Here is a 12,914-nt window from a genome sequence, read left to right on the forward strand (position 1 = left end):
CGGAAGGAGAGCTGCCCTCACCTCCACCAATCAGCGCCTGCCTGGGGACTCGTGCCCGCCTCTCCGGGCCTCTCCCCAGCAACCCGCGGACCACGACCAATCAGAAAATTCGCTTAGGGTCTGGCCCCGCCTCAAGGCTGCAACACGCCTAGTAACGCCACGTCAATTGGCCGCAGCACTACGCTTCCTCGACGGATTGGGATTCCTGACCAATCAGCAAAAGCAATAGGCCAGCTCAGCTGGTAAAAGGAGAGCCTTTAATTCCTCCGAGGAGGCCTCTCCTACTTGGCTCCAGTTGATTGGCTCCTCAGTTTATAAGCTGCAGGAAGAACCTGACACAATGGCTTGAACCCTTATTAATTTAGTCGGGTTGTAATGGTAACCCACATAGTTCATTTCTCGCCAATCCTGGCTGGGGATCCTCTTACTCCACTACACCAACCCTTCGTGCTCCTTTACAACACTGGCTCCGACGAAGGGCGTGGTGGTTGAGCTAGGTCTGTAATTCTAACAGTTGGGAAGCAGAGGCAGGAGGATTATTAGTTGGAGATCAACTCAGGAGACAGGACCTTTTCTGAAAAACAAAACCAGATCGGGTGTAGTGGCGCAGATCTATACTTCTAGCATCGATACAGTGTCTCAAAATTAAATTTTAAAAGCAGTGTGGTGGCAGATTCTTTTAATCTCAACACTTCAGAGGCAGAGGCGGGCCGATCTCTGAGTTATAAATCAGCCTGATCTATTAATTTAAAAAAAAAAAAAAAAAGAGTCACAGCCAGGCAGGGCTGCATAGTGAGACTCTGTCTGAAAACTAAGTAAATAAAATTTTAAAAAGCAAAAACAACTGGGTATGGTGGTATTGACCCTAGATGCCAGTACTCCACAGCTAAGAGCAGGAGGGCTGAGAGTTTGAAGCCAGCGAGTGCTACAGAGATAGACTAGCTCTAGGCACCCTTTCTCCAGACCCTAGTACTGAGTCAGCAGCACCCCAGTTCCTAATCCATTCTATTGGCACTGCACTCTCCTAACTAATCCCCCAAGCTTCACAGTTTTTTTGGGCTTTGGGAGTCCATACTCCCTGCTGTAGTGTATAAATATCACCTGGGGAGGAGGAGCACTAAGGTTCAGAGAGGTCAGTGACTTCTACAGAACACACAGCACTTCAGCAGTGCCTTAGAGCAAGAAAATCAACCCCAGGCTAGGCTTACGGTCCTTAGGTCCCAAAAGACAATGAATTGGCACTTATTGTAGTCCACAGGCTGTTAGCTCCAGTGGAATCCTGATTCCGTTTACCCTTAACTTCCTACCCCAGACTGATCTCAGACAGTTTGGCTCTAGAGACGGAGCTACTCTAAGAAACATCTCTTTCATTTTTGTTTTGATTTTTTTTTAGACAGGACCTCTCTACATAGCCCTGGCTGTCCAGGAATTCATTGTGTAGACCAGGCTGGCCTCGAACTCCACCTGCCTCTGCCTCCCGAGTGCTGGGATTAAAGCTGTGCACCACTTGTCCCTCCCTTAAGTATCATGTACCCACTCTTCCTTAGTGGCCTGTCAAAATCATTCTTCAGACCTGACCTCACTCACTGTCACCTAGCCCAGATTCCTGTGCTTTCAGATAACAGAGATACAAGATGGTTCCATGGCTAAGAGAATGGAATTGCTCTTCCAGAGAACACAGGGTGGATCCCCAGCACCCATCAGTGGTCACAACCCCCTGTAATTATACTCTGAGGGACACAATGCCTCTGGCCTTCAAAGGCATCCACGCACATATGGATAGCATACACACACATGATTTAAAATAAGTAATTGAAAATTTTAATAATTTTAAAGGACTATGTCACTGCTTCCTTGAAAGGATTAATGTAACATTTTCCTCATATACCTCGAGCGCTTAAGTTAGATGGAGAGGGGCCTGGGTGAGGGATAGGGACTGCAGATTATGTGTGAGAATTTGGAGTTCAGTCTCCACAATCCAACCTTCCAAAAGGAAAGTGGGGGGAAGAGGGGATCTGGGAGGCGGGGAAGGCAGGCAGAAATGGATGTTGGAAAGATAGCATCTTAAAAAACAACATCCAACTAGTCTGCCATGAGCCTTCCCATTCAACCATGTGTAGTAAGCAGATAAGAGATAAATATGAGATTTTACTCAACACACACACCAAAAAGAAAAAGAAACAGAAAGGAAGGAAGGAAGGAAGGAAGGAAGGAAGGAAGGAAGGAAGGAAGGAAGGAAGAAAGAAAGAAAGAAAGAGAGAGAGAGAAAGAAACCGGAAAAAAAGTGTCACGACCAAAGTCAATGATTTGCTCATGAAAGCATTCTGGAACTAGACTGGCAGTAAGCAGACCAAGGTTCATAAGACACCAACCTCCTCAGTGGAAGAATTATTTGGGAACAGTCAGCTCCAGCCATATTATCCAAAGAGGATAAGGCAGAGAAAACCCCTCCCCGCGAAGATGGTCCACAGGGGCCCTAGCTCAAGTTCCTGGGAACAAGGAAACTATAGGTCACAGGACTCCAGCAGAGATGTTCCAAACTCCTCAAGGAGAGCTTCACAGTTAGGGGGATGAATCCAGCTCAAACAGGTTTCTAAATACAGTGGAAGAGACCTGAAAAGCAAGAATGGTGATGCCTAAGAGCGAAAGATGGACAAAGGTTTGACATCCTTCCTTCCTTCTGCTCCTCAATCCCCACCACAGGATTCCAGCTCCCTCCACAGCCCCAAGCCAGGAAGACTCAGTCTTACCAGGTGGCTTCTTCCTGTGTTGGCTGAGTTTGGGCCTTCTGCCAGAAAGCAGCAGCCTCATTCTTCCGTTCCAATCTTTTCAGAGTCTGAAGCAGGTAAAAGGAACCATCTCTGTTGCCTATAGCCCCACCCCAAAGTACAAAGACTTAGTACCTGATTTACAGACCTGGAGAGAGGAAGCATCTTGTCTACACACACACACACGAAACCAAAACTAGATTATTTATAACCATACTCTCCCAGAAGCCACCGCTGCCCAGTACAAAGTGTTCAATTGGCCCTGTTCCTACAAACCCACCCCTACATAGTCCAGATCTTTATGTCTGAGGACAACAGGGAGACCAGGGAATTCTTAGGAGCTTGCATACATGTTTGTTTGTATATGCATACATGGGTACCTCCTGGGTAATACAGTAAAAACCTACCCAGTCTTCCTATATGGGCATACTATGCTTATACTTCTGTCCAAGTACCACCCCTCCTGTACAGCTAACATCATACAAACATACTTACCTGGGCATATCTGCACACTAAGGAGGAAGTCACTTAAGGCTTTGGTATCCTGGTTACTGGCTGCCCATTCCAGCCCACGACTAAGCAGAGCAGCTACTTGAAGATGTTTCAGCGCCACATCAGGCCTACACTTCTGCTCACAGTTGGAGCCTGCCCCTAGAGATCACCACCAAAGTCAGCAAGTATCTTCCTGTCATCCCAGACACAGTCACTAAACTCCCAAGTCCCCATTCTCTGCCTTCCCCAACTTTTTTTTTTTTTTTTTTTTTTTTTTTGAGACAAGGTCTTACCACATAGTCTTGGCTGACCAGAACTCACTATGTACATCAGGAAGGCCTGAAACTCAGAGGCCTACCTGCTGAAGGGCTAGGAATAAAGGCATGTGCTACCATGCCCAGCAGGTCTCCTGAAGTCTCCCAGTCTAGTGGACTGAAGTACAATGGAAAGGGAATCCACAAACCACTTTCAGGAGTTAAGAAAAATTGACAATCTAAATTAAGAGTCAGGCATGCTAGCAAACATTGAGAGGTAGAGGCAGGAGGAATAGAAGGTTATCCTTGACTAAAATAGTAAACTTAAGGCCAGCTGTTCTATATGAGAACCTCTTTTATAAAAAAGAAAAGGAAAAGAGAATTTTTTTTTAATTAAATCACCTTGTTCTTTGTCCTCAGGCAGGGCCCGAAAAAGCAGCTCGAGGCACCTGAAGTAGGGTATAAACAGGGATAAAGAGCTGACCTCGGACATTAAGGTGACTACTGAGAACAAAGTCCACCAACCAAGGTCCCCACCAGAAGTCATCCTTCCACACCTCCCCAGTGCTCTGCTTCCTGACTCACTGGCTAAACTCACTAAGTGCCTCTTTTTGAGCCTTTAGTTGTGACCAGGCCTGGCCCTGAAGCAGGTGGGTGGCAGAGACCCAGATTGGGCAGTATGGTAGTTCTTTGGTTCTTTTTCTGGCATTTTCCCACAAGGACATCTTGGGAAGCAGAGATGAGGTTCGGCTGAGCAGCTCCTCACACACAGTCAAAGCATCTGGGGCCCGGCCTGCCTGGATCAGCGCTGCTGCCGCCTCCAGACACAACTCTGGTATACAAGATCCTGTAGAGGAGGTGGGTGGGGAGAACTGGGGGGAGGGGGGAGACAGTGTCTTGAAGTGGCATGACACCATTCCTGAGCTCATCACCAGGCTCCAGTACCATGCAAAGAGAACTGGTCCCCCAGGGAGACCAATGAATAGGGTGGGGGTGTCTCAACCCACCCACCTAACTACAGAGAACCTTAAGACACACCTACCCCTGGCTCTGAGCCGCCCAGCAACATAGCTAGCAGGTCCAGGTAATGTTCCGCAGCATCTTCTGCCCTGGAGAGGCAGGCAGCCCATGAGTTTCACCAAGGACTCTGCCCCCCCAATAAAGGTTCCAGTAAGAATACTCTCTTTGCTAATGGATGCCTTTGGCCCTGAGGAGTAAAGGGGGAGCAGGGTTTGGGAGCTCCAACCCTGGCTCAGTATAGATCTATCCCATTTCAGGAGAGATGGGGGAGGTTACTGTCTGCATGAGGACTTCTCAGTTAAGGTCCCGTTTTAAGGCAGGAGGCTATGTCTTGCCAATGCTTTAATCACAGGGATAAGCAATCACACAAGAGAAAAGAAGGAGTCTGGGGAACATGGTTCAGTGGACAGTGCTAGTTATGCAACTATGATGAGTTTAGAGCCCCAGTACTCTTGTAAAAATCCAGTACTGCAAAACACTTTTTTCTTTTTCTTTTTTTCTTTTTTTAAGATTTATTATGTATATAGTGTTCTGTCTGTATGTATGTGTGCAGGCCAGAAGAAGGCACCAGATCTCATTACAGATGGTTGCAAGCCACCATGTGGTTACTGGGAATTGAACTCAGTACCTCTGAAAGAGCAGTCAGTGCTCTAAACCTCTGAGTCATCTCTCCAACCACTTGTTTTTGTTTTTATGAGACAAGAGTTTCTCTGTGTAGCCCCGGCTATCCTGGAACTCGTTCTGTAGACCAGGCTGGCCTCAAACTCAGAGATGCACCTGCCTCTGCCTCCCAAGTGCTGGGTTTAAAGGCACACACCACCACCACTCTAGCCACTACCACTAGGCTACAGTACACATTTTTAACCATAGCACTGGGGATGAGGGAGGAGTCAGAGACAGGCAAATCACAAGGCTTCATTGGCCAACCAGTCTAGCCAAAACTAGTGAGGTCCAGGTTCACAGAGAGATCCTGTCTCAAAACTTACAGTATACAGCAATAGAGGAAGATAGAGGAGAAATCTCTAGCTTTCACACACCCCAAAACAGCCAAGTGGAAGCTCCCCCATCCCTGCACACACAGGTATACTACACATACCAAAAATAAATAAAATCTTAGAGAGAGAGAATCACAACCCAGCAAAAGCATCAGAAATGGGAAGAGAGGCTCAGGTGAGCAGCTGGGAGACTCACCTCCCTGTCTGTAGACATCGACTTGCTAGCAAGTGCTTGGCCTGGCTCTGTGTGCCGCAATGAAGAGGAGAGGACGGGCCAGGTTGTGGAAGTAGCAATTCTACCTCAATAAGAAGTTTGAGTGTTGAACTATGGATGGGACTATGAGTGGCACTCAAGGCCTAAAAAGAACAGAAAAACTTTAAATCTTTTTTTTTTTTTTTTTGGTTTTTTTCGAGACAGGGTTTCTCTGTAGCTATGGAGCCTGTCCAGGAACTAGCTCTTGTATACCAGGCTGGCCTCAAACTCACAGAGATCTGCCCAGCAAGAATTTAAATCTTTGAGCCCCACACATCTGTGTACTTCTGTCTTGACGAGTCACCCCAACACAAGCACCTGCGCAGTCCTCCACAAGGTGTCTCCACTGAAGCTCCTCACCTCAACCAGCAGCTCCAGACTCTCCAGCTCTGCTGCTGTGTCTCCTAGTTGCCGATATATTCTGGAAGCCTCCAGAAGTGGAAGGGCACAGGTGGCTCCCACCTTCAGGGCTGCAGTCAAGTACAACAGCGCTCTCTGTGGATTTCCCTATATGAATGGGAAGAGACAAGCCTTGGCTACCCTCACAAAGCATGCTTCCCATGGTTTCTCCCAACCCCTATAGCTTTATCTTTACCATCTTACGAAGACAAGTCCCCAGTGCTGTGTACACCTGGACTAACACAGAAGGTGGACACAGGCCTGAGGCTGCTTCATGCAGGCTGCTTAGTGCACGGGGTAGGCTCCCTGTGATTAGCTCCTGGAGGCCTGGGGGCAATCATGGTACAAGATTTAAAAAGGCAGGAAGCATGATGGGAAACAAGAACCTAGAGAACTCCATGAAGATACAGAGAACATAAGCCCAGAAGACTCCTTAGGAAAAGAAGAGATGAATCAGGTTACTAGACCTTGGCGGCAGGCAAATGCTGTCAAAAAAACATCCCTCAAACTCTCAGCATCCTGTATACTCAATGGGGCATCTGCCTTCTCAGCCGGAGGGCTCCAGGACTTTAGCAGTGGCAGCAGATCCTCAGAGGTCTCTGTCTGGAGAGAGAAGGATAGTCAGAGGCTCTAACCCTATGAGCATCTTGTCTCCTCCTGCCACTCTATCTCTGTGAGCATCCTGTCTCCTGTCAGTCTGTCCCTGTGAGCATCCTGTCTCCTCCTGTCAGTCTGTCCCTGTGAGCATCCTGTCTCCTGTCAGTCTACCCCTGTGAGCATCCTGTCTCCTCCTGTCAGTCTGTCCCTGTGAGCATCCTGTCTCCTCCTGTCAGTCTGTCCCTGTGAGCATCCTGTCTCCTGTCAGTCTGTCCCTGTGAGCATCCTGTCTCCTGTCAGTCTATCCCTGTGAGCATCCTGTCTCCTCCTGTCAGTCTGTCCCTGTGAGCATCCTGTCTCCTGTCAGTCTACCCCTGTGAGCATCCTGTCTCCTCCTGTCAGTCTGTCCCTGTGAGCATCCTGTCTCCTCCTGTCAGTCTGTCCCTGTGAGCATCCTGTCTCCTCCTGTCAGTCTGTCCCTGTGAGCATCCTGTCTCCTCCTGTCAGTCTGTCCCTGTGAACATCCTGTCTCCTCCTGTCAGTCTGTCCCTGTGAGCATCCTGTCTCCTCCTGCCACTCTATCCCAGTCTTTGAGACCAAGAATCCTTCTGATTACTGTTCCCCCATTATAAGAGAAAGATAACTATGGGGAAATGATGTGGGCAGGACAAAAAAATCCTAGAAAGTAATAACTGAAGTTCCCTGTCACTCACATGCCCAGGTGGACCTGGGACATGGAATGTGCTTGGGTTACTATGAAAAGACTGAGGCTAAGGTATCTTCAGCAGTCACAAGAGCCTTATCCTGACTTGGATTTATTAAGCTATTTTTAAAACAGCCCTCAAGAAAAATCCCCCAATGAGGAGCTAACCAAAGAAAGGTCACTCCAAAAAAACAAACAAACAAACAAACAAACAAACCAAAAAACTGGTTTTAGCTGGGCAGTGGTGGCACATGCCTTTAATCCTCCCATTCAAGAAGCGGAGGCAGGCAGATCTTGGTAAGTTTGAGGAAAGCCTGGTCTACAGAGTGAGTTCCAAGACTGTTAGGGCTACACAGAAAATCCCTGTCTCAGGGGGGAGGAAAAAAAACTGGTTTGGTTTTTGTTTTTTAGGGTTTTTTGGGGGGGGGGGGGTATTTGTTTGTTTGTTTGTTTTGTTTGCTTGCTTTTTTTTTGCCAACCATCATAGCAGCCTTCCCAGCATATGACGCTGTAAACTGAGAATGGTGGTACAGGCCTGTTACTCTAGTGATGCAGCCTCTGAACGGTGGTTCTCAAGTTCCTAATGCTGTGACCCTTTCATACGGTTCCTTATGTTATGATGACCCCCCACCATAAAATTATTTTGTTGCTTCTTCATAACTGTAATTTTGCTACTATTATGAATCATAATATAAATATCTGTTTCTGATGGTCTTAGGTGATCCTGTAAAAGGGTTATTTGACCCTCAAAGAGGTCACAGCCCACAGGTTGAGAACCACCACTCTAGCGGCTAAGGCAAAAAGGATCATCTTGAACATGGGCTACAAAGTAAGTTCAAGGCTAGACTGAACAACTTAGTAAAGTTCTATCTCCAATAAAAAACAATGAGAGCTGGGCAGTGGTGGTGCACGCCTTTAATCCCAGCACTAGGGAGGGGAGGCAGATGCAGGCAGATCTCTGTGAGTTCAAGACTAGTCTGGTCTACAAGAGCTAGTTCCAGGACAGGCTCCAAAACTAGAGAAACCCTGTCTTGAAAACCAAAAAAACAAAACAAACAAACAAACAAACAAAAACAATGAGAATCGAGAGCTGGGTATGGTGATTCGCACCTGTAAAGCTCGGCATTGGAGGGGCTGAGCCAAAGAGGACGGCAGCAAGTTTGCGGCCTGGGTATACAGTAAGAGCCTGTCTCAAAAACGATGAGACCTGTCATGATGGCGTAATCCTCTAAACCCAGCACTTAGAGGCAGAGGCAGGAAGATCTTTGTGAGTTTGACACCAACCTGGTCTGCCTTGAGAACTAAGGCTACACAGTGAGACTCTGTTTCAAACAAGGGTGGGTGGGTGGGTGGGTGGGTGGGTGGGGGTGGTGTGGACTGGAGAGATGGCATTTGTTCTTACAGAGGACCCAAATTGGGTTCCCAGCACCCACATGGTGGCTCACAACTATCTGTAACTCCAGTTCCAGGGAATCTGACCCCTTCTTCTGACCTCCATGGGTACCACGTATGAACACTGTTAAATACATACGTATAAGTCAAACACTCCTACATATATACATATAGAAATAGATTTTCTTTTTTTTTTTTTTTTTTTTTTTTTTTTGGTTTTTTGAGACAGGGTTTCTCTGTAGCTTTGGAGCCTGTCCTGGAACTAACTCTTGTAAACCAGGCTGGCCTCGAACTCACAGAGATCCACCTGCTTCTGCCTCCCCTCCTGAGTGCTGGGATTAAAGGCGTGTGCCACCACCGCCCAGATAGAAATAAATTTTCTGAGAGGGTGGGAGGGGAAATGGAAAATGCATGTCTGAGCCCTAGGTAAATACCACAGCTATGAAGACAGGAGGGTAGGCAAGTTCATCTTCATTTCCCCAGTTACCTGGCTGCCATTTAGGGTTTGCAACAGCAAGGCCAGATCCCCCAGGTGGTCAGTACTCATCCAGAGGATAGCCTGAAGGCTGGCCAGGCAGTGTAAGGCAGGTAGCAGCTCCGGCAGAAGGGAGGAGGCAGAGAGGACAGAGTGCCACAGCTCCGGGAGTCTCTGCTGCGACTTGGGCTCCAGCTGATTGTGGGTCTCCAGCACTGTAGAGCACACACACACACACATCCATATCTCAGCTCCCCACTCTCTCTGGTCTAAAATCCCAAAGAAAAGAATAATGCGGCTGGTCTGAGGAACATGCAGAGGACTAGAAAGGGCATCATTCTCAGCGAAGAAAGGGCATCATTCTCAGCGAAGGTTTTGGTGCCTCTCTCTCCTCCTCCAGCCCCTAGCCTCACTTCTAAATCTAAACTGGATTGTTAGGGGCATGGGAGGTCTTACCTCTCTCTAGGCCCCTTTGGACATCCTGGGTAAGGTCTTCAGTGAAATCCTGGGCCAGGCTAGCCCTCAGGATTATATAATTACAGGTGACAGTCAGCTCCAAGGGGAGAGCAGGAACAGCAGCAGGGAGGCCTGGAGCAACAGATGCTGGTCTCTCAGGCTGTCCCATCAAATACAGCCCGAATGCTTTCCATCCCAGAGATCAAGCCCACTCCAACCAAGATGGCTTCAATAAGGAATTCATCTTTTGGTCAGACAACTTGGAGAGAAGATCTCAAAATCTCCTGAAAATCATTCTTCAAATGTTGCAGTGTGTGTGTGTGTGTGTGTGTAGGGTAAGGAGGCATTCACCTATTGAAAGACAATTCCACCCCTGTCTCTTTTGTGCTTTAAACAGTGTAGGGAGACGATTAGTCGAACCATTCGTTGTATCTAGGGTAAACACATCAGAATGAACAGTTGTTTTCTAGAAGTTCTTAGACTTTGAGGAAAACATGTGGAAACAGTGATTGTTCTCTTATCTACAGAGCTGTTTTTTCTGAAGGAGCTGTACACCCTTTGCATTGCTCTGTCGCCCGAGACAGTCCTGGCACACTTGGAGCACCTAGAATTATTGGGCACTACAAACAGTACACAGTAGGGGCTGAAATGACAAGGGTGTGATGCTGTCCTCCAGAAGAGCATGAAGATTAAACCAGGGGCTATTGTATGAGGAGCTTGTTGTACCCAAAAAAGCAACTATTGTGTAACAGTCAACCAATATGCCTTTGCACGGCTGTTCGAGGTTTCGTCCATTGGAGGCTGGACCTCCCTACTGCAAAGAGGCGAAAATTCATCTTGAAGTGACCTTTCTTTCTTTGATCGTCCGCACAATACAGAACACCCTACAAAACAGGGGTCCCTAAGCCCCAGAATACTCACAGTTCCAGAACCACGTAAGAGAAGCTGATCTTTGGCTGCTGGGGAGAGGAAATGAACCTCCTGGAAGCTCTGTCTTACCTTGCAAAGTGATGAGGAGCTCCTTAAACCCTTCCAGTGTGTCTTGAGCCAACTGTTGTCGCCTCAAAGACGGACGAGAATCCCCAGTCAGCTGCTGAAATTAGAAGGTGATGGACACATTTTCCAGCCCCTTCTGGTTCTTCGGATAGAAATCAAGCTCTGCTCCTTTCCCTAAGCTAGTGTGAAATCATTGCAAAACCGCTTTCTGGGATCTTGAGGACACAGGACGAGGGTCCCAGCAACATCTTACCTTAGCCTGTCTAACGAGGTGGTCATTCTTTTCCCTCCACAGGTCCAGGATACTAGATGTTTTGGGGAGGGCTGGAATGATCTGGCTGGACATTGTCGCTGAGGTGGCGCCCCGTTACCCGAAGGGGTTTTCTGATGGGTGAGGCTGGTCCCACCGACGCCTTCACCGTAGCAGCGAGGAGGGTGTCCCTCTCGGTCGCAGCCGGCGGGCTCTCGGTGGCCAGAAGTTCACTCACTCCTCGCCGCCGCCACCGCGGCTCTGGTTGGCCAGGCTGCAAAACTCTCTGCCGCGGTTGGTTCACTTCAAGAGTCGGTTCCCGCGGGAAACTGAAAAGAAACCCGGAACAACGAGTTGGGGAGACAGGCCAGCCACAGGCCAGGTACAGACTGTTGGCCTTGGCGGGGGCCAAAGTAGTGAGACTAGGTTAGAGAGCGAGCCTTGGCCCCAGAGTCTCTGGCCCCCGCTCTGCCTGAGCACCAACGGCAGTCCAGGTTTTCCCCTCCGTGGCAGGCTGGCCCGCGCGATGCCTGCTGGGGGTTGTAGTACTGTGGAGAGAGCCCAAGGAAGGGTTCCCCACCCCCACCTTCACTTATCCCCTCCACCCACCCCCCCCATCAAAGAAATGTCTCCTAAAAGTTAGGGATAGGGGACTGAAGTCCTTGGTAATCTTCCCATCCTTTCTTTTTGAGCAAAAAGCCAGGGGAATCGGACATCCCAAAGCAGAGAGGAGAAAAAAAAAGTACACGACACTGTTATAATTCAAAACGATTCACAGAAGAAATGCAAAATCTCCAAATATAAAGCTTAAAAAACAAGCGATCACCTTCAGGGGTTTAACAAGTTTTGGTTTTGCTTCGCTGTAGTTATTTCTGAAGACTGGTTTTTGTTTTGGTAATGATGTGTATGTGTCTGTTATGAGTAGGTGCATGTGAGTACGTGTACATGAGGCGGCCAATGCCCTGAACCTGAGCTTCAGGCCCGACCCGCCCGACATGGGTACTGGGAATAGAGCACAAGCCTGCAAGAGTACAATATACTCTTACCCCGGAGGGCCATCTGTCCAGCCCAGTGTTATTTTTGAAAAAGTCTCACTATGTAATCCTGCCTGGCCTGGTACTGGCTTTGCAACCTCCAACTGGTGGTAGTCCTTCTGCCTCAGTCTCTCAAGTGCTGGGATCACAGGTGTGTGCCACCATGCCCAGCAAGCAATGAGGGTTTTGTTGTTGTTTTGTTTTCTGAGACAAGGTCTCTCTATGTAGCCTTAGCTACATGGAATTCTCTTCAAAGATTCTCAAACTGTGGTTCTTAACCTATGGTCAAGACCCCTTTGGGGTCCCATATCAGATATTTATGTTATGATTCATAACAGTAGCAAAGTTACAGTTAGGGGCTGGAGAGATGGCTCAGAGTTTAAGAGCACTGGCTGCTCTTCCAGAGGTCCTGAGTTCAATTCCCAGCAACCACATGGTGGCTCATAGCCATCTGTAATGAGATCTGTATGTATGTATGTATGTATACAGACAGACAGAACACTGTATACATAATAAATAAATCTTTTTTTAATATTTATTTATTTATTATGTATACAATATTCTCTCTGCATGTATGCCTGAAGGCCAGAAGAGGGCACCAGACCTTATTACAGATGGTTGTGAGCCACCATGTGGTTGCTGGGAATTGAACTCAGGACCTTTGGAAGAGCAGGCAATGCTCTTAACCGCTGAGCCATCTCTCCAGCCCCACATAATAAATAAATCTTAAAAAAATAAAAAAGAAGCCGGGCGGTGGTGGTGCATGCCTTTAATCCCAGCACTCGGGAGGCAGAGGCAGGCGGATCTCTGTAAGTTCGAGGCCAGCCTGG

General features: G+C 47.9%; 1 protein-coding gene across 3 annotated transcripts; it reads right to left on the bottom strand.

Annotated features, from left to right (window-relative positions):
• Positions 1 to 1,798: 1,798 nt before the first annotated feature.
• On the bottom strand, positions 1,799 to 11,517 carry Fancg (FA complementation group G). 3 transcript variants are annotated; one of them, XM_038347544.1, is made up of 14 exons: positions 11,054 to 11,517; positions 10,804 to 10,894; positions 9,805 to 9,936; positions 9,361 to 9,563; positions 6,649 to 6,784; positions 6,378 to 6,508; positions 6,143 to 6,289; positions 5,726 to 5,886; positions 4,557 to 4,623; positions 4,100 to 4,386; positions 3,917 to 3,963; positions 3,264 to 3,419; positions 2,751 to 2,868; positions 1,799 to 2,613 (listed from the first exon to the last, which is right to left on the bottom strand). In XM_038347544.1, exons 1-14 carry the CDS (start codon positions 11,144 to 11,146, stop codon positions 2,505 to 2,507), a joined length of 1,878 nt encoding a protein of 625 aa, XP_038203472.1. In that variant the 5' UTR covers positions 11,147 to 11,517; the 3' UTR covers positions 1,799 to 2,504. The 3 variants fall into 3 exon arrangements, 2 of the variants coding, with proteins under 2 accessions (XP_038203472.1, XP_038203471.1); XM_038347543.1 differs by having other exon boundaries at positions 10,804 to 10,897; XR_005287397.1 differs by lacking the exon at positions 1,799 to 2,613 and having other exon boundaries at positions 2,752 to 2,868; positions 4,113 to 4,386; positions 10,804 to 10,897.
• Positions 11,518 to 12,914: the final 1,397 nt, after the last annotated feature.

Source organism: Arvicola amphibius, chromosome 11, assembly GCF_903992535.2.
Source record: "Arvicola amphibius chromosome 11, mArvAmp1.2, whole genome shotgun sequence".
Lineage (NCBI taxonomy): Eukaryota > Metazoa > Chordata > Mammalia > Rodentia > Cricetidae > Arvicola > Arvicola amphibius.

Coding starts and splice junctions, on each gene's coding strand:
- Fancg (XM_038347543.1), bottom strand. CDS start 11,146: ATGTCCAGCCAGATCATTCCAGCCCTCCCCAAAACATCTAGTATCCTG. Junction 6,785..9,360: donor AAACCCTAAATGGCAGCCAG/GTAACTGGGGAA, acceptor TTCTCTCTCCAG/ACAGAGACCTCTGAGGATCT. Junction 5,887..6,142: donor GTCTGGAGCTGCTGGTTGAG/GTGAGGAGCTTC, acceptor TGTTCTTTTTAG/GCCTTGAGTGCCACTCATAG.